Below are 24,245 nucleotides of genomic sequence, written 5' to 3' on the forward strand. Positions count from 1 at the left end.
GCCACAGCCCAGGGCCAGTCACTTGGGGACATGGGGCCCCTGAAAGTACCAGGAAGGCACTGCAGTGTCTGGGGTCCTCAGCCTGGGAGCCCTGCCCCCCTGGCCAGTCTGGGGGCAGGACAGAGGGAGCAGAACCCAGCCTCCTGGGCCTTCTGCGGCCTCTGGGAGGCGGCCTGAAGCTCCTGCACGTCTCCACGTGCAGATGGGGACACCGAGGCCCAGAGCAGGCTGGAGATGCGCCAAGGTCACACAGCAAACTGGGCGTCCTTGAGGGCAGAGGATGCCCCACCAGACACGGTGGGCGCTGTCCAGAGGCCTCAGGCCTGGGGTTGGAGGGGGCAGACACTCCTGGTGACCCGGGAAAGCAGCCGGGCGCTCACCCCAGAGTCCCCTGAGAGTCCCCTGCGATGCACGTGCCGCCCGGTTCCGGGGCTGGTGAATGGAGCACCTCGCGGGGCGGGGCGCCCATCTGTCGCCGGTGCTCCCTCGGCAGATGCACGCACGCGCCCCGGAGAAATTAAGAAATAATGCATGAGTTTCCCAAATTACACCGTTTAACACCGAATTAAGCTCTGCACGCTCTTAACAGAGCCCTGGGAGGGAAAAAAATTTTTTTTCTGTTCACACTTCCCTGGAAAATGAGCGAAACCCTGATCTTCCAAACCCGGCTCCATAATCGGATTATCCCTCCCCGCGCGCAGCGCCCGGGCCACGCCTGGGGACGGCTGCGGAGTCCGTCTCCTGCGCCAGGTTCCGACGCTCGCGCCCGACAGGCTCAAACCCAAGTGGCGTTTCCTTAGACACTGGCACAGGTTAGGGATCGGGGCAGCCCCGCCGCACCCAGCGGGGACCTCCGCGGCCGCCTGGCCGCGCGGCGGGCGCCCGGGGTTTTGCTTTCCCCTTGGGCTCCTTCCCGGCGGAGGACCTGGTTTATAGACCAGCAGGAAACGTGGGCGGCTTCTCTTCCTTGCCTGCTCCCCGGCACCTGTCGCGTGGGGTCGGGGCCAGGCCCGGGGGACAGGCGGGACCCTTTGGATGGAACAGTCTGGCAGTGGAGAGGGGCAGGGGGACCCAGGAGAGGGGCGGGAGGGCTTCCTGGAGGAGGCGGCTCCAGCTGCGGCCTGGCGGGGTGGGTAGGGCGTGGTCTCCCAGGAGCAGCGGCCGGGAGGCTGGACCTGCGTCTAGCCGGGGCGTGGCCTCCGGGGCTCTTCAGATTTCAGGGGTGGCTCCTGGTGGCTTCTCAGGCTCTCCTTAGTTGGCCACCTAGGTCAGGCTGCCCCATTCCCCGAGAGCCCAGCGGGACAGCAGGGAGGGGCCGGAGTCAGCTGGGGTGGGGGCTGAGACCTCTGGCCCAGGATCTCCCTCCGGCTCCGTGTTGGCAGGGGAACAAGTGCAGGGCCTTCCGTGGAAGTGAGACCAAAGCCCTGGACTCCGACTCCAGCGTCCAGGGAGCCCCTTCCTCCGGGGCCAGCCTCACTCCTCAGCTGCCATAGGCCTGGGCTTTGGGACGTGGGTCCTGCTGATGTCCAGCCCGGGCTGGGCTCCGAGCCTGCCTCTGCAGCCACAGAGGGGGAGGCGGAGGCCCTCTGCACCTGCAGGGGCTGCGTCCTCAGGAGCCCCCAGGCCTGGCCTCAGCCCCACCCGGGACCAGGGCCTCCCACAGCCGCGTCTGTGCTGTTGATGGTTCGGGCTTCTGGAAGCGGTGGGGACGGTGGGGACGTGGCATCCCTGTGTAGCTGCCGGTGTCTGCCCCCAGGAGGAGAGGCCTTCGGGGAATGAGCCGAGCCACTGAGCTGGGCCCATGGCCAGGGCAACGGGGAGCCCGGGGCTGATCCCCCGCGGGGTGCGGGGCTCTGCCTGCCCCTTACTCTGGGACTCGGGCAAATTGTGTGACCCTGGAGCCTCAGTGTCCTCACCCGGGAAATGGGTGAACCAGGTGGTTCCCCCAAAGCCTCAGTGAGCTCAGCACCTGCCAGCCCGCCCAGGGTCACTGCAGACGTCACCATTGATATCGCTGCATCAGTGACCTTCCACTGGGGCAGCTGGGCAGGAGCCAAGCGACCCTGGGCCCCTGGGATAGGGACCTCCATGGCAGGGACAGGATGGAGCCGGCAGTGAAGTCGCCCACCCAGCGCCATGGCAACTGCGGGGCGGGAGGGGAGGCCAGCCCGGGCCTGGGCGCCAGTCCAGCTCCTCTGCTGATGAGCAGCCTCGGGCTTCAGTGCTGCCCTTTTCAAAACCCTGTGGATAAGAGCGTCATAATAATTTGCACAGGTGGTCGTGGGGATTGGAGGTGGGAGCTGAGATGTTTCAGGTACCCAGATCAGTAACAGTGGGAACCCTCTCCCAGTTACCCCCTGGCTCTGGAGGGAGAGAGCTTGAATCCTGTTCTGTGCTTCACCTAGCTGTGTGACTTTGGACTGGTTACATGCCCTCTCTGAGTCTTGGTTTCCTGGTCTACAGATGGGCACAGTCTCCACTTCTCAGGGTTCTTACAAGAATTAGGTGAGTCAATCCAAGGAGCCTGCTTGGTGCGGATGTAGCAAGGGATAGTAAATCTTCCTGTCCTTGCTGTTATCAAGCCTCTGTGTCACGTAATGGAAACAGGAGGAGGCTGTAGCCGCAGGGCAGGTCGGAGCTCCTCTCTGCTGAAGGGTGGAGGCTTGTGTTGCTGAGGGCTCTGCGGCCAGCGCCCAGCCCAGGTCAGCTGTGCACAGGGGAGGGGCGGGGCAGGAGCCTGAGGACTGGGCAGAAGCTTGGGGGGTGGGGGGCTGCAGGGCCACCCTGTGCTGCACAAGTGACCTCGTCCCTAGCAGTTCAGTTCTGGGCAGAGCCGGGTCTAGCCCAGGGCTTCCTGTCCTTCCGCTCAGAGGTCCCTGTGCTGAAGGAAACCCGTCTTGTCCCCGACCCCAGGAGGACGCTGCCTCCCTGGGACCGTCAAGCCTTTGAATGTCTCTTGGGATGTGTGGAGCTGAACTGGAACTCGGAGGAAGGCCCGGCCCGGCCCTGCCTGGGCAGTAGGGAGCACGGGCAGCTTCAGAGCGGGGAGTTGGATGGCGGGCGAGGGGGTGGCAGGCCTCCTGAGGGGTCCAGCCACAGGGCCAGGGCAGGGTGTGGAGGCCCCTCCAACCTGCGGGCAGAACCAGGCCACTGCAGCCACACAACAGCCCCAGGGACCGGGCTGCTCCAGAAGTGGCCCCGCAGGTCTGCCAGACAGTGTCCAGGCCAGGCTGGCCCGGGGCATGCAGAGTGCCCAGGAAGGACTCTGCCACTCCTTCCTCTGGTCCCCTGGGGGAGATCAGGGAGGGCCGGCCTGCCAGAGCTGCGGGCCTCCTGGGGCCCAGAGTCCCGGGAGGTGGATTCTGAAGACTGAACCTTGTTTCCTGCCCCCTGTGGCTTCCCGCACGGGGACAGGTGTCAGGCGGGAGTGGGAGCCATCTGCCCAGCGCCTGTGGAGAGTTTGTTCCTTCCCAAGATCACACTGGGCTTGCCTGGTGGGCGCCTGTCTCTGGGGACACGTGGACAGTCACCTGTCCTGTCCTGATTCCTGCTAAGAGGAGCCAGGTGTGGGGTATGATGCAGGAGGAAAGGGAAGGGGCGTTCACAGAGAGGCGTGGTGGCCATGAGCCCGGGTGGAGGGACACCAGCGGAGCCTCGGGGGATGGTTCTGGAAACTTCCGGGCCCTCAGCATGGCCGTCCTGGCCTCTGTGGGAAGCTGAACAGGAACCCAGGCTGCGGAGGGCCCCCCCTGAGCGCTCGGGCCAGTTACCCTAGCCACCAGGTGACACTTATGTGGCTGGAAGGCCACCCCCGCCCCACGCTGTGCCCAGGCAGACATTGCCAGTCACCCACCTGGCAGGACCCAGGTGCCACCCACCCACACCAGAGGTGACAGCTGACTGCCCTCCTTGCTTCTGTGTGACCCAGTGCCCTCCTGGTGGGGGACAGGGAGAAGGCAGGCCATCCCAGGCCCCTTCCAGGGACAGCCTGGTCCCAGTGGGTCCCTGGGCAGGAGCACCCCCCTCCCACCAAGGGCACCCCTGGACCTCCAGCTGGACCCTGGCACCAGGAGGCCAGCGGGCGAGGGCCTGGCAGAGTCCGCTCCGGCTGGCGAGAGATCAGGAGACTTCGCTCCCGAGATTCAAACCACTGGACAATCTGTTCCGGATCGATTTAGCAGCACCAGAGTGAAAAGAACCAGAAGATTCAGTGTGAAAGCTATTTTCTCCCGGCTCAGTGGGGAGGAGGCTGAGCCGGCCTGTCCCCTCCTCCTGCCCCTCCTCCCCTCTGGCCCGCCCCTGCCCGCGGCCGCCTCCCCTGCAGCCTGGCTGGCAGCCAGGGGGTCTCAGAGGGGCACTGCCCAGGTGCCAGCCTCGGGGAGCCCACGTGGTCCTGGGGCCGATCACAGTCTGACAGGGCCTCTGTGTGGCCATGGACGCTGGGCAGAGAACCACCTTCCTGCCCTGTCAGTGAGGCCCCCGCTGCGCCCGGGGCCCAGAACCAGGCTGGCACCGGGGATTCCCTGAGAGTTTCCCGTCTGAGGCTGGAGGGGAGGAGGACGAGGAGGGAGGACGCAGGGCAGGACACCGAGGCCTAACTGGGGTCATCTGTTGGTGGGCAGGTGGGGTCAGAGCCCATCTGCCATCTGCGTCCAAGCCTGGCCTCTGGGTGCGCCTCCTCCTCCTCTGGCCAAGTGCTGATTGTGAAGTCCAGCAACACCGCGTGGTGGACTTGCCCCCAGAGGGACAGGCCCCCGGGCTGCAGGGAGCAGGGGTCTGCAGGTGTTCGTTCCTGGGGAGCGGGAGCAGCGGAGCCCCCAGATGGCCTCTTCCCGTCCCTGGGAGGGAGAGGAAGTCCAGCAGCGAGGAAGGGCTTGGTTTCACAGTGGCCTCCTCCCCTGCCCCCCACCTCGGCCCCACAACACCTGAGGCCGAGAATCTGAGCCTGAAAGAACCTTGACTTTGAAGTCAGACCAGCTTAGACCCAAATCCCAGTAGCTCAGCTGCTGTGTGACCGTGAGCAGGCGACCGAGCCTCTCTGAGGCCGAGTTTTCTCATCTACAAACTGAGGGCAGGAGCCCCTCGACTTTTGGAAACTACAGGAGACGGGGCTGGAAAACCATCCAGCCCGGGGCTGGACGGAGCAGGTACTCAGGAGTCTTCCTCCCGGCCCACCTTGTGGGGGGCAGCTACCTACATATCTTGTCTGGGTTCTGCCTCCAGGGGTGGCAGTCCCCACAGGTCCCCACAGCCGACAGTAGAGGTCAAAGCCACAGCACCAGGACCTTTGGAGCCAGAGTATCTGAGCACCTGTCCTGAGGCACCCTGAGATGCGTGGATGGCCGGGTGGCCGCCTGGTGTCCTGGGGGAGCCGGAGCCTGGTTGTCCTCCCAGATCTGCCACGGACGAGCTGTGGGACCCCCATGCTCCATCCTCCTGCCACCCATGTGTGGCCGGAGTGCACCCCACTATGGGAGTGGAGGTCACAGAGGCCCAGTCACCTGTCCAGGGCCAGGTGCACCCCCCGCCAGGCGAGCCCACCTGTCCTTCCTGGCCACTCGCTGCCCGCCCAGGCCTGCTGCCGCCTCCCCCCGAGGCCCGCCCCCGCCGCCCCAGTTCTCACTGGGATTTCTGCCGACGAAGCTCTTTCAAGATACCTGTTTGATGTTACCTCTCAGTTCCCGGAAAATTTTGAGCCACTGTCCCCCAGAGCGGCGTGCTAATTAGACCTCCGAATGCGTCTGCCCAGATGTCAACGCGGGCTACAGAACTCAGCAATTTTTCTCCCATTTCTAAGCAGCATTTGTTGTTTCTGCCAAGCAGGAAGCCCCCTGGTGTGGGCAGGGGTGTCTCAGGTGCCAGGCCGAGCCCCTGGAGCCCCCGGGCGCTGCCCCGTGCTCCGGGCAGGCCTTGGGCTGTGCTCCCTGGAGCCTGGCTCCGTAGCACCGCTGAGGCTGAGCCTGGGGGAGGGAAGACCCAGGGCCCCAGGCTCAGCGCACCCACGAACAAGGTGTAGCTCAGCTGGACCAGCTCTCCAGTTCCAGGCGGATGGGGAAGGGATTCAAAGTTACACGGAGGGACCAGTGGACCCGCTTGTCCGGCTGCCGAGGAGGGTTACCCCCACGGGCAGCCGGGCCGGAGAGGAGCCCCAGCCCCAGGAAGACAGAGGAACACCCCAGGGCTCTGGCCTCGGCCTCCGTGTGTCTGCACCAGTTAGGCCTGACTGCAGGCCACCCCCGCCTGCCCCCCACGGGCCTGGTGACCCTCCCTCCAGGCACTCTAAGAGGGCACTAGGGCCATCTCCACAGACCCCTACAGGGACCCCTGTGCACCTGCAGGGGTGCGTGGGCCTAAGCTGGTGTCTGGTTTGGGGCGTGGATGAGAAGCACTCGCTCTCTCCCGTGACATCCCCGTGCCCCGCGCCCCGCACCCCACACACTCATCTTCCAGGGTGGCCTGCGGGGGAGGGGCCAGCCGACCACGATGGCCAGGGGGCTGGTGTCATGGCTGAAGCTCAAGTTGGGGCCTGTCGGGCCTGGGGGCCGCGGGAGAGGTGTCCGGGAGGAGGCCGTCCCTTCACGTCTGCGCGCAGTGGGCAGCGAGGGCTCTGGGGTGCTCGGGAGGGGGGACGGGAGCCTCTTCCTGCCACCTCTGGAGGTGCCCGTCTACCTCCATGTCCAGCCAGGGCCTGAATGTGACCCACAAGGGTGAGCGCAGCTGACCAGCCCCCGGTCATCAGTGGGCAGCGGCCCTTTTGAGAGGAGTGGCTGGTCCCCGCCTGCCTTGCGGTGGCCTCAGCAGCTTTGGTGCCAGTTACGCAGAGTGTGGGCGGGAGCTGGTCAACACCAGAAGTGGCCCCGGGCACGGGCTGCCACAGACCCGTGGAGGGGTGGCCGGCCCCCAGGCCTGGGAGGGGCTCAGAGCACCGCTGGGGGCCTGGGGCTCTGCGCCACCCCTGTGGTCTCCCTGGCCTCCTGGGCGGCCCCATTTGCATGATTTTGGAGTTGATTGGCCTGAAGGCAACTCCCCTTAATCACAGCTGACAAGTCTCTGGTTGGAGCAGCAGCTGCCGCCAATTAGCCGCTCGGTGACTTGGTTTGTTATAGCCGCCTCAGCGTCTTCTCCCCGGCTCCCGCTCCTGCCTGCTCCCTTCGCTACCCGCCACCCAAGAACCTGCTGCATGGTGCCCCGCAGGTGCTGCCGGCCACTTCTCCAACCTGCAGGCCAGCTCCCTGGACCCCCGGGCGGAGCAGGACGAGCTGCGGGTGCAGCGGCTCCCAGGGGCAGGGTCTGTGGGCCGTCCTGGGAGGCGGCGCCTGGCCTAGGGTTTCTCAAACTAGGGCTGCCCATTTGTGTTAATGAGGTTTTATTAGATCACGGCACCACGGGAAGGTTGTCTGTGGCCACTTCTTGCCTACAATGGCAGGGTGACAGAGGCCTGGTGGCCCGGAACAGGGACTTCGACTGTCTGGCCACGTGTGGCAGTCCCCTCCTCTGACCTAGCCAGTGGCTCTTGAATTTGAGCGGGCATCAAAGTCCCCGGAAAGCAGGAAAGATGAAGAGCCGCAGCTCCCGACACTCGGAGCCGGCAGAGGTGACTGGGGTCCTGCCTGGTCAGCTGCTCCTGAGCAGGGCACAGGACGGTGCTCCAGGCGCCCAAGCCAGCCCTCTGAGGAGCTCTCTGTCCCCCGGGCTGTTCTGGTGTGTTGGCCAGTGTCCGTCACTGTCGAGGAACATCGGAGCTAACTGACCCGAGAAGCGGGAGGGTCGCTGTGCTCATTTTGGGGGTGTCAGTCACTTGTCCCTGTTGCCTCAGGCCTGGCGAGGTGGCACATGGTGGTGGGTGTGTGGTGGAGGGAGCCCCTCCCTCAGGCTGGGGACACCCCAGGAGGAGGAAGAGAAGGGCTAGGTCCCAGTGGACCCCATGGTGGGAAGACTTCCGATCAGTTCCACTCTTACTGTTTCTACCACGTCCCAGCAGCGCCCAGCGGGCCTCTGTCCTTCAACACGTGCGCCTTGGGGGACATTCCTGATCTCATTCTAGCGTCTGGTCACCACCCCCGAGACAAATGGGGAACCTGAGGCTCTGTCTGGTCCAAGGCTGGCGAGCTCTGCCCTGCCTGGTGCGCATCCCGACCTCGCCCAGGAGCGCAGCTGCCCAGCCGGTACCCACTGTGGTCTCTTCCGAGTCTGGATTCCACCCGGGGCCTGCTGTCGCGTCCTGGGTGCAGCAGTGTGACCAATGGGAGGTGGGGCCTTTCTCTCTCCGGTCTCTGTAGGCAGGTCGGTGATCTACATCTGTCTAGAAGTCACCCACTGTCACCTCTTTGAGGACTGGATAGAGCCCATCCCCCAGGTCTCTGAGTCACCCGAGGCCAGGTGACAACGCAGGGTTTAATGCAGGCAGCAACTTGGCATCTGCAGGGCCTTCCCCAGCCTCTTCCCCAAGACCTGGGAGGTGGAGGCACGAGGGGGTGGGGGTGGGCGGCCCACTTAAGGTCCCCAGGCAGGGGGGACCAAGTGAGAGGCCACCTGGGGATTCTGCGGTTACCTGAGTCCTCCCGGTCAGATCCCCCTGAATCACCAGGACGTTTTGTCATCTGGTGGCCCTCGTTTGGAAATGAGGGGCAGTGTCCCCGGGACTTACCAGGAGGCTGGGGATCCAGCAGGCTCAGTCCTTCCTGGGATGGGAAAATCCCGGTCCTGGGCGCAGGCCACGCGGCCTTCTGGAGAATGTGGAACCCCGTGGGCCCGGCTGGCTGCGGTGGGCCCTGGCCCTCTTCCAGACTTTGGATCATGTGCAAACTTTGATACTGAGGTGGAACCCGGGCGCACTTAACGGCTGAGCCACCCCCAGCCCTTCTTTGTTTTATTTAGAGACGGGGCCTCCCTGAGTTGCTTAGGGCCTTGGTAAGTTGCTGAGGCTGGCAACTTGAGATCCTCCTGCCTCAGCCTCCCGAGCGGCTGGATGTTGGTCGCCGCCCGCCCCGGCCTGTACACACTCTTTAAGCCTTGGTGCCAGGTTCACCTGCTGCCCTCCAGGCCCGGGATGGGGTCCGTCCCTCTTCCTGGGCCTTGGGATGCTCCACCTTTCCAGGCAATGCCCTCTTTGTTTGCTTGTTGTCAATGACAGGGGTCAGGATGGGACACCCTCGACACCCCCTCAGCCTGCGGCAGAGCACCTGCTCCTGGGCGCCCCAGGCCCTTGCTTCTGTGCCCTGTCACAGCTGTGTGCCCCCCCTGCACTGGTCCCTGGGGCTGAGGCTTCTCTGACAGCTCTGGAGGCCTCCGTTCCTGTGGTGCTGCCCCTGATTGGGTGCGGGCGCCCTCCAGGTCCTCCCCTAGAAACAGGGCTGCTGTGGGTGTTCTAGTGAGGTGCCGGGGCCCAGGGCTTTGCCCAGTAGAAAGGGGGTGCTGGTGATGGCCCCAAAGCCAGGGGCTGGGATAAGAAGCCACCTTGTGCAGGGGGACATAAAACCTTATCCTTGTGGCCTGCTCACAGCTGGTCTTCCTGTGGCCCCGCCCTGGGACCCGGGGAAGGGGGACTCCTGCGTGCAGGACAGCTGTGAAGAGCAAGCCGAGCCTGTGCGCTGTGTCCATCCTTTCATGCATCACCAGGCTCAGAGAGGCCAAGGGACTTGCCCAGGGTCACACAGCTGGGAGGAGGCAGTGCGGGAACTTGAGCCGGATGTCTGGACCCGAGCAGAGAGCTGCCATGTCCCCGTTGAGTCTCGGGCGGGAGGCAGGGACGGGAAGCCCCCACTCCTTGCTGGGCAGCTGTGACCCCACCTGGCTCTTGGTCCTCTGCAGGGACACCCTGCCTACTCTCATCCTTCAGGGCTCTGCTGCCAGGCTCCCGGTCTGGGCCGGCTCAGCCGGGGGCCCGCCATAAACTCTGCACTCCAGTGTCCTCCTCTCCAGATCAGGAGAGCCAAGCCCCCGCCCGGGCTGCGCGAGGCTCCTCGGGTCTCCCATGGCTGCCCACCCCAGGCTGGGGACCAGGGCTAGATAAGGGCCTCTGGGCTGCTGTGCTCTGGCCTGGCTCAGGAGAGGCCGCGCTCCAGGACCGGGGAGGGAGAGGGCAGCTGGCTTCTGTGTGGCCCAGCTTTAAATGCCACCCAGAGCTGGCACTGGGCGCAGTGGAAATGCCAGCTTAGGTAGAGAGGGACCAGGTGCGTGGAGGCCTGGGCCTGGGGGTCAGGGGCCGTGCAGCTGCGCAGCCAAGGCCCTGGGGCCACTCTGCACAGGAGCCGGAGGGGCAGTCCTCCCTGGGGAGAGGCCTGGGGGATGGGCCAGGGGACAGGAAGAGGGTCAGCCAGGAGGTCGGCCGGCTGCTGACGACGCTCTGGGCAGACCCCTCTGGGCTCTGGGCTCCTTCCTCGAGAGGCTGACTGTCCCTGCAGAGGTCCCCAGTGCCTAGCATAGAGGGGCTCCTGCAAGGACCCGCCGAGCCCCGCCTGACCACAGGGACTGAGGCCCGAGAGGGGCTTCACAGGCTGAGTATGAGCGGGCGGGGCCTGGGATCGCCCTGTCCAGCCAGAGGCCCTCTCTTCACCCTAGCCCTGGCCTGTAGCCGGGCTGCAGAAGGCCGGGAGCCCGGAGACGACTGCGTAAGGACCACAGGACGGTCACTCCAGGGTGCGGCAGCCCTGACCCCAGACTGCAGCTCCACTGAGAAGGGCTGGGCTCCCCCCAGACGCACAGGGCCTGGGCCTGACTACACAAGGCCCGGCACCCTGCTGTCCTTTTGTTGGGGCTTAGGATTGATTGATGGTGACCAAGAGCCAGGAGAGGGGCTAGTGGCCCCAGAAGGGGATGGCCCAGGTCTGTCTGGGGATCTGGCTCCTGAGTCAAAAACCTGGTAGATAAGGACCGTGGACGTTTCCAGGTCTCTCTGGTGCTGGGCACAGGAGCGAGGCCGGGGTCCCTGCCCTGGACAAGTGCCCAGGCTGAGGGCAGCCAGAAGGGCTGCAAAGCCCCCGCAGACATGCACCTTGTGAGAGGCCACAGTGATGATGTCTGTCACCAGGGAGGTGGCCTGGGTGGCGAGGAGCCCTGTGTGGTGCCCACGCTGGCATGTGACTGCCCAGTCATGACCGTCTCCTCCACTGGCCTCTGTGTGGCCTTGACAAAGTGCCCGTGAGCTCCTCTGCCTGGCACCCTGTGTCAAGGTCCTGGTGTGGGGTTGGGGACGGGGCTCAGAGCACAGCCGGTGTGTCTGGAGAGCTTCGGCTGAGTGGCCAGCTGGACGCGCGTGGCCAGCAGTGGCCAGCTCCCCCAGCCCCCACACCCTCTCTCTGGCTCTCCCCTGCAGGTTCCCCGCGGGCCTGGCCTTCTGACCCTTGGTTTGGACACATGCACTTCCTCAGCTCCCTTCCCACCCCGGGCGGGAGCGGCTTCCTGTTCTCGGCAGGCCAGCCCAGAGCTGCCAGGCAGAGGCCAGGGGACAGACCCCTGGCCCACTCAGGCCCCTGCATATGTGGGGGGCACATTCCTCCTGAGTCTCCTTCCCGCACACAGTAGGTGCTCATATGGTGCACCTTCTCCACTTGCCCTTCCATGTCCTTTTTCTGGGTTCCCCACCCCTTCTTCACTGGCCCTCTTTATGATGGTCCCTGTGGGTTGTGGGGTGCCAGGAGCACCCAAGCCCTGCCCACCTATGGCACCATCCCTGGTTCCCTTCCTCGACCCCGCATTCAGCTCAGCCCACCTCTGGGTCTTTGCACGTGCCAGACAGTGGTGCGAGCCCCTGCAGGCCCAGCCTCCTTGGTCTGCTGCAGGCCAGCCTACCTGTCCCACCTCAGCTCCCAGCACTGTGCCCACCCAGACCAGGCCAGGCCCTCCCTACGCCCTCGGGATGCCCCAGGTTGTGGCACAAGGACGTATGGTCGCTCTGCAACGTAGGAGGGATGGCGAGAGGGAGGAGTCCTGGGCCCTGCCAGCCCGTCAAGGTGGGCGTGTTGCCCGGGCCTGATGGGGGCTGAGACGCGGGGCTTTGGCTCCTCTTCTCCTGGGTGTCTGGGCCCCTGGCACCAGGGGAGGCCCCAGGAGAGCCGCAGGGCCACCCACCGAGGCACCGCTGCCCCTCCCCCGCCTGGCTCTGGGAGTGAGTCACTGTCATGTGATGTTTGTGCTCTCCACCGGGAAGTGCCGCGGGACTCCAGGCTGCCTTATCTCCTCCGTGCAGCCCAACAATCCGCGGACACAGGCCGAGGGTCGAGTTGCCAAGGGCCACGGCTGTCCCTGCCCACCCCCTGCGTAACCAGGGAGGAGGCCGAGGGGGCCGGGAGGCCCCAGGAGAACCCAGCAGCCAGCAGCTGCCCGCATGAGCCCCTCCCTCCCGGGCTCTGGCGTCCACACCTGCAGGGCAGAGTGACAGGCAGGCCAACACCCCAGAGAGCCAGAGAGCTCTAATGGGGACACAGCTGGCTCAGGGTGAGGGTGTGAAACGGGGGACACTAGGGACAGGGTTTAGGACTTGGACCCAGGGCTCAGAAGGCAGGGGCCAGGGAGAGGGCCTTCTGTGGGCATCAGGTGGCCGGTCCTCCTGAGGGGGCTAGGGGGGTCAGGAGCAGTCCCCAAGGCTGCCGCCCTGCTCACCTGCCCACAGCCCCCTGCAGTCTGCGGGGCTCCCCCCACCCCCGCCTGGCCGCCGCTGTTCCCGTCCAGGTGTCCGCTCTTGGAGGTGAAGTGAGTGTGTACCCAGCACCTACTGTGCGCAAGGCCTGGTGGGGGATTGGAGGCACGGAAGTCCCCACCTCTGGGAGCTTGTCCCAGCAGGGAAGGAAACCTGTGCCGCCCAAGGCCAAGCTAACGTGGGAGGGGACCTGGAGAACCAGGGCGTGGGGGTCAGACACAGCCGGCTGGGGGCCAGCTCTGTCCTCTAGACGCTGGCCTTGGGAGGAGCGGAGTGGGCGACGCCAGATACCCGCCGTCCACGGTGCCCTGCCAGCCTCTGCTCCGTTCGTCCACCTTCTGCCCCGACCAGGGCGGCCATGGTTGCCTGAGCCGGTGAGGAGGCCGTGGCCAGCGCACGAACTCACCCGGTCACCCGGCAGGCAAGTGCTGCCACTCCACAGAGGTTGGGGACTGAGGGCGCTGTCACGCAGAGCCACCGCAGCAGACCTGCTTCAAAGTACACCCGCCGCCCTGCAGCTCTGGGCTGATCCCTGCGCCTCTCTGCGCAGCGAAACAGAGACGCTTGTGCCCACGGTCACTCCAACGGCTCAGCACGTTCACCAAGTGCCCACCGTGCCCTGCCCCCGCTGCTCAGAGTGGGCTTGGCAGGGCTGGCTCCGTGGGCACGCTAGTGACCCGGGCTGGGGGCCAGCAGGGCTCGGCTCAGGGTGCTGCACTAGGTGCAGGGCCCCGTCCCGTCCCTCACACTGTGGTCCTGCAGCCCAGCACCCCGACAGGTGGCTCTGACCAGTGTCTGTTTCTCAGATGTGCGGAGCCACCTTGGCCCCAGCCAGCGCTGTGAGGGGACGTGTCCCAGTTCCTCCTGCCAGCACAGGAGGGTCACAGGGACAAGCTTTGATCTTGCTTCAGGCAGGAGTCTGAGCAGTGTTTATTCCTGGACCTCGCATTCCAGGGACGTTTCATAACCTCCTCGCACGTGTCGTCCTGAAAACAGACGCGTCACCAGGGGCCGCCGGGAGGGGGCGGCCTGGGGGCCGGGGCCTGCTCGCGCTGGCCAGGGCAGTCCACGGTGTGCGAGGCCAAGGGGCCAATGGGGGAGAGCAGCCGGGTCCCAGTCCCTGCCCGTGTGAGGCTCCTACACACCCATGGGCACCTGCCACCCGCAGGGCTGCCTGTCCCCTGTCCTTGCTGAATGCTCGTCCACGTTAACGCCAACATGACTGTCACTGACAGTCCTGCAAGTCTGGCCACTCAGCATCATGTAGCTGGCATGATGACCGTCCCCACCCTGCCCGGGCCGCAGGTCCCCAGGCCGCGGGGCCTTTCCCGTCCTGTTTGACGTGCCGCGCGCGGCCCACAGTGGCAGAGCGGCAGGGCTGTGGGACGGGCCTCAGCAGAGGCTCCCGTTTCAGGGACGAGTGGCCTCGAGTGGCCTCCGGGCAGGTTCCAGTTGCCCAAGCCAGCTAGGGAGGGCACCAGGGAGAGGGCCACTCCCCGCCAAGGCCCAGGCTCTGGAGTGCGCCACCAGCTGCTGGGAGCCCGGGGGACCTTCACCTCCCCTGGCCTCCCGCCCTGCCCTGGGGAGGGGGCCAGGTGGCTTGGGGCTTCCACCGTGATCAGCCTGTGTCCTTCTCTGTCCCCGGGCTAGAAAATTCAGGGCCAGGGCCAGTGTGCCTCAGAAGAGGACCATGTCCCTGGGGCAGTGTCCTGACCCCTGCTCCCTGTGCCCTTCCCACAGTCTGGAAGGAGGACACAGATCAGGTAGGCAGCACAGCCCCTGGCCCGGGGGGTGGGGAGGGCCAGCAATTTGGGAGCCCCCTGCAGGAGCCACAGGGTGGGGAGGAGAGGCCTGGGGTGGGCTCCCCGGTGGAGCCTCAGGCGCCGAGCACAGCTGGGAACAGAACGTGCAAAGGCTCAGAGGAGCCACGGGCCTTGGAGGCTGAAGCTGGAGGAGCAGAGAGGGTGAGGCTGTGCTCGGAGGCCTTGGGGTGGGCGAGGCCGGACCTCCTAAGCAGGGTGAGCAGGCAGGCACTTTGGAAAGCCGGCCTGGGGCCGCGGAGGTAGAGGCCAGCTGGGAGGACCCGTGGGGCTCCATGAGGGTGAGGCTCCGGCACCCCGTCTCAGCTGTCACACATGCGCCTGTGGATCACGTACCCCATAAGCCCCTTCGAGCACAGAGGACTCTGGGACTTGGTGGCTCACCCGGGTCACATGGGTTTGGCCTCAGGCAGAGCAGCCCAAGCCCCAGGCCTGGCCGCCCTGGGTGGTCCCCGCAAGAGGACATGCACTCGGCCAGGTGCCGAGGAGGCAGGGTGGGCTGAGGAGGGCCAGCGGGAGACCCCAAGCCAGAGCTTCGGCCAATGGTGTCCCCGTCACCCCCCACCAGTCAGTGGGGCCCTGCCCCAGGGTTCCTCCCCGCGTCCTGGTGGCCTGGCTGATGTGCAGGGACCTCCCGTCCCCGAGGGTCTAATTCATCTCCCAGCTCCGCGGCTGTCCACACGCCCTCCCCCAGCTCCCCAGCCTTGCCAAATTTGGTGTTTAAAAATAACCCTCCAACCTCAGAACAGCAGTCCCCGGCTGACCCGGGCGGCGGACCACAGAGATGTGGGCCGGACTCGTGATTCCAGGTCAAGAGCGCCCAGGGAGCCCCCGAGGCAGCATGTCCCCCAGCTCTCCAAGGGTCGGCTCGGAGCTGCCATCTCTGGTGGCTTAAACTTTTTCAGTGAAGTGAGCCGGGGAAGACAGACCTCACTGCGCTCGCTGGGGGCCTGGGGGCCTGGGACGCCTTTTGGGCGCTGGGAGGTTGAGTGGTTTTGGAGCCTGCTTGGCCTCCTGCCTGCAGCCAGGTGCCGTGTGAGCTCCAGCACGTCACTTTGCATCTCTGAGCCTCAGTCTCTCCCTTTCTGAGATGATCTGCCTCCTGGGGCTGCGTGGGGTTCGCGGAGATAACAGTGAGGTACTGGACAGTGTCCAGCTCAGCCACAAAACAGGCAGCGGATGGCAGCCCCCAGGGGCACCCAGAAGCAGGGCCCAGCAGGCTGGGCAGCAAGTGGATGTGAGGCTCCCGCTAGAGCGGACGTCACCTATGGCAGGTCCCGGGTGGGGGTGCCTGACTGTGTGACATGTCCTATTCCCAGTGTTCGTGGTTCCCAAACCCAGGTCCTCTCTGTGGCCCTGCAGAGGGCCCAGGCCATGGCTTTGGTCTTGTGACTGGGCAGGGGATGTGTGGCCCGAGGCAGTGTCCGTCTAGGACCAGGCTGGCCCTGGGGCCCTCGGGGTGTCTGCAGCCACCTTCTGGCCCAGAGGGAACGGGACATGACTGGCCTCCCCAGGACTCTGCCTGCAGTCCTGGTACTCCAGCCCCTCGGGAGCCTCGGCAGTGAGGGCCCCACCCTGGACCACTGTCCAGCAAGCGGGTGGTGGCTTTGACTGCTGCTGACTCAGGCCAGGCACGAGGTGGACAGGGGCCTGTCGGCCTGCAGAGCCTGGGAGCAGTGCCCAGGCTGGATGGGCTGGACGCAGATGAGTTAGATGTGGGGAGCCCCTGCTGTGGGCAGGACCTGCCCAGCCTGGACGCGGGTGACCCTCGCATCAGGCTCTGCGGTGGCTGTGATTTCAGCGCCACAGAAAGAGGCCTGAGGGCTGGCTGGGTTCCCTCCAGGCCTGACTGCTGTGCCCGTGCCCTGCGCTCTGGCCAGGGCCTGTGGAGGTCAGGGGGTGCAGCTGGTGAGCACCCCCCACAGCACAGCCAGGGGACAAGGACCCTCCTCTGTCATGTCCCTAGAACCCAGGTGGGAGCCTGGCTGAGTTGGAGGTGGCAGGTGGCTGCTGAGAGGAGGAAGGGGCACCAGTTTGTGAAACTGGAAACCAACAGGCCTGGGGGGAGGGGCGGGCTTCTGGGCAGCAGTCAAGGGGGGCTTCGTGGAGGAGGTGGTATCTGAGCAGCTTCTGACTGAGCTGCTGCAGGATGGACTCAGCAAGGAGGGCCAGGCGCCCCAGGGTGAGTGACCCCCCAAAAACAGGCAGTGGACTTTGTAGGGAGTGGCAGCAGCGGGAGGGAGCCCTGCCCTGGTGCAGGTGGACCTGTGTCACTCACCCACTGGCCCAGTAGCTCCTGGACTTGAGCCCCTGATCAGAATTAGGGCAGCCCCACCCTAGGGGTGCTGGAGCCTGGGGACTTGACTCTGCCCCCCAGCCTCAGCTTCTCCCAGTCTGCAGGTCGGGCCCAGGGCTCCGGTGGCTCAGCGTATTTCCAGGGTGGATCCTGAGGTTTCCCTGCAAGGAGACCTCTCCTAAGCCCTCAGATGCTTTAAACTCCGTTCACCCTCCCAGGAGGCCGAGGGGGGCAGGGGGGGCCAAGCTCAGGGCAATGAAGCAGCTCTCAGCCTGGGGAGCCGCAGGGCAGGTGGGAGTGGGAGGCTCCGCGCGGTGCTGAGACCTGAGGGGCCCGGCGAGCCCCACGTCACCACCAGGAGTCTCGACGCGAAGGCTGCCAGCCAGGGGTGTTCTGCAGCCAAGCCACCCATTCCTGGCAAACCGAACCTCCTGGGGTGGGCACCCCGTTGCTCAGGCCCCCGGTGCCGCTCTGTGGCGGGGGCGAGGTCAAGGCTGCGAGCCTGGGTTCCAACCTGACACCCCGCGCTGGTTTCCAACCTCTGGGTGTCGGAGTGGCTCCCCGGTTGCCTGTCCTGCAGGCCTGAGTGCCCACAGGATGCAGAGCTGCCTCTGGCCCCCCTGGTGGCCTCTCTGCCCTCCCTGACCAGGCTCCAGGAGCCGAGGGCGGGGTTCTGGGACAGTCTGAGCTGGGTATCCGCTGCCCTTCCCCCGCTCCTCTTCCAGAGCCGGTTGTCAGCTGTGTCTCTGCAACTGTTCATCCCAGACTGTCTCTGGGGACACTCGGTGAGGGCCTGCCGAGTGGACCCAGGACTGACCAGAGGGAGCCTTCTCTGTGAGCAACAGGGAGGCCCTGGGGGCCCCACTCCCCGGTCCTGTGGTCTGACTCTCCCAGGGACCCCAGGCCAGTGGGGCCCCCCAGTGCGTGCCCTTTTGTGACGGCTTGCTTCCCTGAGCACAAGGTCCCCAGGTCCATGTGCCCGGTGACGTCAGAATCCCCTGCTTTCACAAGGCCGAACAATACTCTGTGTGTGTCCCGCTGCGTTCCATTGTCGCGCCCTGCCTCCCGTGAGTCCTGGGAACCTTGGCCGCTTCCCGCTCTGCTCCTGGAGGAGCTGGTGGCGGGGACCTGCTTCCAGCGCGGGGCGAGCTCCGAGCCTCGTGGATTTTAAATATTCATTTGTTTGTGTGGCTCGTCGCTGTCCTCGCGGAAGGCACACGGCTCTGCCTAGTCCTGTTCCGCTTCTCTTTAGTCCCCGCCCTGTCCCCAGGGCCTGGGGAGCCCCTGCCCGGTGCTCGCCCTCGGGCCAGGGGTTAATGGAAGTCCCCGTTAGGGACGCGGCCCGCGGGTTATTTCCACCACCCGAGCCGTCCTCCTCCTCTGATCCAGTCTCATTTTGCGGTGAAAAGAAAAGGAGGTGACAGGTGACGGGTGGGGAAGGCCGTTCATTCCCGAGAGGAAATTGGATGGCTGGTTTCCACCCTCAGCCGCCCTGCGCCCGCCCGCAGGTCCCCGCCGGCGACAAAGCCGGCCGCCCACACCCAGCCTCCCCCGGGTCTCATTAAACAGGCGGCGCTGCACGGATCGATGCCAGCCAAACGATGACCAGTTGTGGCCCGCAGTCCCGGAACCGGCTCGCCCTGCTCCTGTCCCTGCTCTTCTCCGCAGGTAAACCCTGGAGGCGGGCGGGAGGGGCGTGGTCAGCGTGGCCCAGCCGGGCGCCGCCCTGGTGCCCTCCGACCGGCTCTCGCCCATGGCGGGTGGTGAGGACCTACTGTGCACAGCACCCTGCTCCCTCGCCCGGGTGCTCGAGGGAGAGCCCGAGGGCCCTTTGCACACGGCCCTGCCCGTCCGCCAGGCAGCTCAGGTCGCCCTGGTATAGATAGGGACACTGAGGCTCAGGGCTCACTTGCCTGAGCCAATACAGCAGGCTGGGGGCTGGGAACCTGGCCCAGGCAGAGCCCGGGTACTGGGGGCCACCCCACGGGTGCCACACCAGCTCCCCACGATGTCCCCTATCAGACTCCCAGTTACAAAGATGGGCATGCACTGCTCCAAGCCGGGGCTGACCAGAGAGGCCTCCCTTGCCCTCAGCAGAGGGGCGGCCCAGCACACCAGCCAGCGCCTGCTCTGAGCAGGGCCAGTGCGGTCTCTGCCGGAGGCTTCCTGTCCTTCCTGCTCCTCCTCTGTCCACTGTCTCTGTCTCCGACTCTGTTTCCTCTCTGAGCCACTGATGTCCCCTGGTGGTTTCCAGCCCCCACCACGTTGCTGGGCACAGCTTAGAGGGAGGCCACGAGGGGCTGGGAGTGGGGGTCTCCGGGCAGGGGCTTCCCATGCATGGGCTCCTCTGGTCCTCACTGTCCCCTCCTCCTACAAATAAGAAAGGACTCTGAGCAGGAAGCAGCTGCCCCATCAACTCCTGCTGTGTGAGGAGGGGAGCCGGGCACTGCCCTGAGCCAGTACAGCCTGCTGCTGGCCCCTCAGGGGGAGCCAACCTGCCTTCCCCAGGGAGCGGAGGGGGACGAGGGGGCCAGGTAGCCTCGGGACGCTCCAGCAGTCCTGGCTCCTAGCCCAGGGCTCCCTCGGTTCAGGGAGCTGCAGGGCTTCCTGGTGGCTGCCAGTGGCCAAAGCCGGTGGCGCTGACTGTCCGGTGGCGCTGACTGTCCGGTGGTGCTGACACTGTGAGCTAGGTGCAGGGCAGGACCCTTCTGTGTGCTGGGCCAGCCCCCACCACCCCCGTGTCCACACCCCCCAAGGCCAGCTCCTCCCTGCCGCCCTGCCCACCCCAAGTCCTGTGGCAGCTCTGGGGCCTGTCCCAGAGCCTGGGCAGGTCTTTCTGGCTAGCACGTGGCCTCTGGCTAGCTGGTCCCTCCCAGCTGCCCACAAACAGGTGTGAGTAAGCCACGGCAGGGCTTCCCAACGGACTGGGACCGAGGCGGGATTGATGGCCACGGCCACCCTCAGCTCTGGTCATGGCATGTGGCTCTGCCAGGTTGGGGTCCACCTAGCCCATGAGCATCCCTGGTGGGCTTCCTGGACAGACTGAGGGCCGTGCCCCAGAGCTGATCTGGAAGAACTACGAGGGCCCGAGAAGCTGCTTTGGGACGAGTCCCCAGGGGTGCAGTGCCGGGACCATGCGTTGAGGACCGCTGCTCTGAGCCTCACTTTGCCCTCCCTGCAGTGGAACCCAGGATCTGTCAGCAGAGGCTCCATCTGGGCATGTGCAGTCACCTCTGCTCCTGGGAGAACGTTTCCCAAGGTCAAGGGGGTCAGGGGGTCAAGGGAGCCCAGAGGCTCCTGCCCCACCCCGCAGAAGAGGGTGCTGTCCTTTGGGGAAGGGGCACAGAATTTGAGTCGGGGCACCCCAGCCAGCCTCTTCCCTGGGAGCCTGAGGGGCGCCGCCCACCTGCCAGCCCAGCCCCTCCTGGCCTCCCCCAGGCACAGCCTGGGGGTGAGTGTGGGTGCAGCCTAGTAACCTCGGCAGACAGCTCCCAGCTCGCTGGCTGGCGGAGGCTTTGCAGAGCCAGTGCCTGGTGGTTGGAGAGGCGCATTCAGCCCGCGAAGCCCCTTTTCAGCGATACAAATTAGATACAGGATCCCTTTTATGAAGATACTAATTAAGCCTGAGGCAGCGGCTCCAGGGTTTCCATTGTTCAGCCTGCGCTCCTGTGTGTCACCCGGCTGCTCATAAATACCATCCTGGGCCTGCAGGCCTGCGGAGGGCCGGAGCTCGGGGAGGGAGAGCAGAGTGCTGGCTCCCCGCAGTGGGGAGGGAGCCTGGGAGGCCTTGGGGCCTGGCCGGGTAGCAGGTGGGCAGGACCACTGGCTGGAGAGGCTGCTGCTAGAACCCAGTCTCCTCCATGCCTCTCACCCCAGGGGCCAGCCTGGTCTGTCAGTGGCCCCACCCAGGAACAAGTGGAATCCAAGCAGGCCTGGGTTCATTCCTGCTCCCCCTGCTTCCCAGGGCAGCCGCGTCACTGCAGGCCTCTAAGCCTCAGTTTCCCCGTCTGTAAAGTGGGATTCCCAAGCCCACCTGCTAGGGTGGCCACTGGACTAGATGGGATGGGCCTGGGAGGCGCAGAGTGGCCGCTCAGTTACTGTGAGTGCCTCCTAGCTGCTGGAGGGGTCCACGCGAGGGGGGCCATGGCTCTTCCCTGGAGGAGCCCCGAGTCCCTGGCCTCAGAGTATACAACCAGGGCTTCTGGGGAAAAGAGGAGGCTTCCCGGGGAGGGAAGGGCCAGCAGGACTGGACCAGCTGCCCATCCCTGCCCCTGGGCACAGTGGTCAGGGATCCCACTGAATCTGGTGACCTGTTTTGCAGTCTCCTCCGCGCATTTCCGGGTCTGCGAGCCGTACACGGACCACAAGGGCCGCTACCACTTTGGCTTCCACTGCCCCCGGCTCTCTGACAACAAAACCTTCATCCTCTGCTGTCACCATAACAACACGGTCTTCAAATACTGCTGCAACGAGTCTGAGTTCCAGGCGGTGATGCAGGCGAACCTCACGGCCAGCTCCGAGGGCTACATGCACAAGTGAGTTCCAGCCAGCCCCAGGGCAGGTGCCACAGTGACCCCTGGGGAGCGTGACCCCTGGGGAGCAGTGACCTCTTGGGAAGGGGCCCAGGCAGCCCAAAAAAGCCTCCAGGGTCTGCCCTCTGAGCAACCCAAGTGCCACGCCCACCTCTCAGGCCTGCTAGAGGCTCCCTGGGGTCCTGTGCTTAGATGGGTTTCAGGTAGAGAAGGTGCCGGCGCCCGGAGTCCCCTGGGCCCAAGTCCCCACGTTCATTCAGCCTTGTTCAATGGTATGGATGGACACCATGGGCTCAGAGGTCAACCCTGCAGTCCTTTCCCTAAAGTGATGAAAACACATTGAGATCAGGCTCCTGAAGGAGGGGACCAAGGTAGGGGAGCAGAGACTGCAGGTGGGAAGCAGGGGATGGGCCAAGTCAAGGCCTGGAAGATCAAAAGCGCCTGCTTCTCTTACTGTGGACCACACTGAGCATCTTCACATGCTGAGGGCCGTTTGAGCTTGTTACTGTGAGCTGCCGGAATGTGTCCCTTTGCATTTTGGACTTTTTATTTATTTATAGGAATTCTTTATATCTAAGAAGAAACATTTTCGTATTTTGCCTTTGATTTGGTGATTTTTTTTCCTCTTACTTCATTTTGATTGTTATGCAATCACATTATTTCCAATGTTTTCCTTTTAGGACTTCTGGGTTTTATATCATACTGAGCAAGGATTTTCCTAATGGGGTTATTGAAAATCCCCCCATGTCATCTCTACTTCTTTTATGTGTTACTTTCTTTTTAAAAAATCTATCATTTACATCAAAAGACTTATATTGATGTAAGTTTTGAGCTAGGAATTCAGTTTTATTATCACTGTTGTTTTGTTTTTCCCAAATGGGGAGCCCACTGGTTCCAACACCATTCACTGAACTGTCCATCTCCTCTCTGCTGGTGTAAAATGCAGATATCATGTACCATAATGTGCTGAACCCGAGTGTCAGGCAGATGGCGAGACTCTCTGTGATCTCTTGGCTGGTGTCTCAGTGTCTCACTCTGCTAACTACGGTGATCTTTAGTATGTTTTCACATCTCGGCTTATTCCCCGGGCTCTTGGTTATATGAACGTTTGAATTAGCTTGTGTAGTTCTGCAAAGACACAGAAACAAACAAACAAAAGAAATAAAAAACCCCACCGACCTAATCATGACTTTGAACTGATATCATTTTGAATTCATAGGTGAAGCCAAGAAATGACTTTTCATTTGTGGACTATTTATCTCCAAGGATACAGTATATTTCTATGGGTTCAAATTTTCCCTCGTAGCACTTTACAGTTTTCTTCGTAGAGATGTTGTACAATAAGCTTTGCATTTATTCCTACTTATTTCTTTTCATGTTGCTATTATAAATAAGGTGTTTCCTTCCACCCTGTCTTCTGACTGCTCAGATGATAAAGGTGATAAAAGCTAATCATTCCTATTTATGAATTTTGTGAATTTCGTACTCAGCCAACTTACTAAAATGTCTTATCTTTGTAACACTTTTCCAGTTGATTCTCCTGGGTTTCCAGTTAGGATAATTTTGTCTCCTACTTTCTAATGAGTGTGCCTCCCTTCTTTTTTCTTGTCCAAGTGTGTTGGCGAGTACCTCTAAAACAACGGTGTTGGCTCCTCTTTATTGGTCAGGCATTCTTACCTTCCTCCTAACTTTCACTTAGGAGGAAGGTAAGAATATGATGCTTCAAATATCTTCCCAGAAAGAATGAGGCTGACTCTTAGGTCGATGTATTTTTTCCTGGTCAGGAGACATGGGCTTGAGAGGGGTTGTTGTGGAGTGCCTGTGAAGGAATCAGCAGGACCACTGGGGGCAGTGGGCTCGGAGCTGAGCCTCCATCTCTCCGTCTGTCGCGGGGACTCCCAGGGCTTTGCCTCATGCTGTGCTCACTCAGGGGGAAGCTGCGTCCTCCCTTTGGTTGGGCAGGAGATGCAAACTCCCCTCCTCCCCGCAGGCCAGCTCCCCAGCCTGCCTTCCTCAAATGCACGGCTTCCCCTGAATATCTTGCCATCTGCTCAGGCCTTGGAATAATTCTGTGTGTGAAGTCGCTCAGCGAGCCCCGTCCGTCACAGCGGGACTGGAATCAGGCCTGCAGTTTGACCCCAGCCTTTTCTAAGAACGAGGGCCAATTCGTGAGGGAGCAGAGCGGCGCCAGGACGGGGGTTAGGACCCGAGGGGCTGCGGGGGCCGTGGAAGCCTCTTGGAGGCTTGGCAGCAAACCAGACTGTGCAGGGGCTGGCGCCTGGCGCCTGGGATCCTTGTTCCGGAGCCCACAGGTTTCTATAATCTGCACACTTCCCGGGATTGCACGTGGAATACGCCACGGTTCCAACCCAGGGGCCGCTGGCTGCTCGAGGGCCGCTGGCTGCTCGCGAGCAGCTGGACCACAGAGGAAGGCCCTCGCTGGAGAGGACGGGTCGTGGGAACTGGAACTTGAACTTGCGCTTTTACTCCTCGACCTTAAGAAGCACCCAGGGAGCGCCTTGGGCAGGCTCTGCGCCACTCTCCCGCCTGCCTCAGCGGCCACCCATCCTTAGCCATGTCACACTGGGGAAGATGGGCACAGAGCAGGTGAGCCACCTGCCTGGGGAAGGCGCGTGGCGGAGCCCGGGAGGGCTGGAGTTGCCTGGGAATCCTGGAGCCTCGCGGATGGAGGCAGATCCGAGGGGGGAGAGGCCCAGACAGGGCTGTGCCGGCCCCCCTGACCTTGGGCAGGTCTGCCTCTCCCACCAGATGACAGCAGCGCTCCTCCCACCGTCCTGGCCTCGACCCGCGGTGCCGGTGGCCTGCGCACCCCTGCTCCTGTGTTCCCCAGCGTCTTCCTGCCCCTTCCTCCCTGGGGGGTGGGAGGCCTGGTGTGATGAGCCCCCACAGACCTGGACTCCACCCACCCGCACTCTGCATCCTGGAGGGAGGCCGGGGTG

The 24,245-nt window shown here is 63.9% G+C and overlaps 1 protein-coding gene across 7 annotated transcripts in view; it reads left to right on the top strand.

The window, feature by feature from the left end:
* Positions 1 to 24,245, top strand: part of Shisal1 (shisa like 1) — a 97,861-nt gene that overhangs the window by 44,486 nt on the left and 29,130 nt on the right. For 3 of the 7 annotated variants that reach the window (XM_076855468.2, XM_076855470.2, XM_076855464.2), the window contains exons 2-3: positions 18,323 to 18,421; positions 21,075 to 21,288. In XM_076855468.2, coding sequence (XP_076711583.2) covers positions 18,355 to 18,421; positions 21,075 to 21,288 — 281 coding nt within the window. In that variant the 5' untranslated portion in view covers positions 18,323 to 18,354. Of the gene's footprint in view, positions 1 to 14,078; positions 14,401 to 15,208; positions 15,267 to 15,341; positions 15,367 to 16,600; positions 16,640 to 18,322; positions 18,422 to 21,074; positions 21,289 to 24,245 lie in introns of those variants that run through there. The other 4 variants (XM_076855463.2, XM_076855462.2, XM_076855465.2 and 1 more) reach the window with 4 other exon arrangements.

Source organism: Callospermophilus lateralis, chromosome 4 (genome assembly GCF_048772815.1).
Source record: "Callospermophilus lateralis isolate mCalLat2 chromosome 4, mCalLat2.hap1, whole genome shotgun sequence".
In the NCBI taxonomy this organism is placed as follows: domain Eukaryota; kingdom Metazoa; phylum Chordata; class Mammalia; order Rodentia; family Sciuridae; genus Callospermophilus; species Callospermophilus lateralis.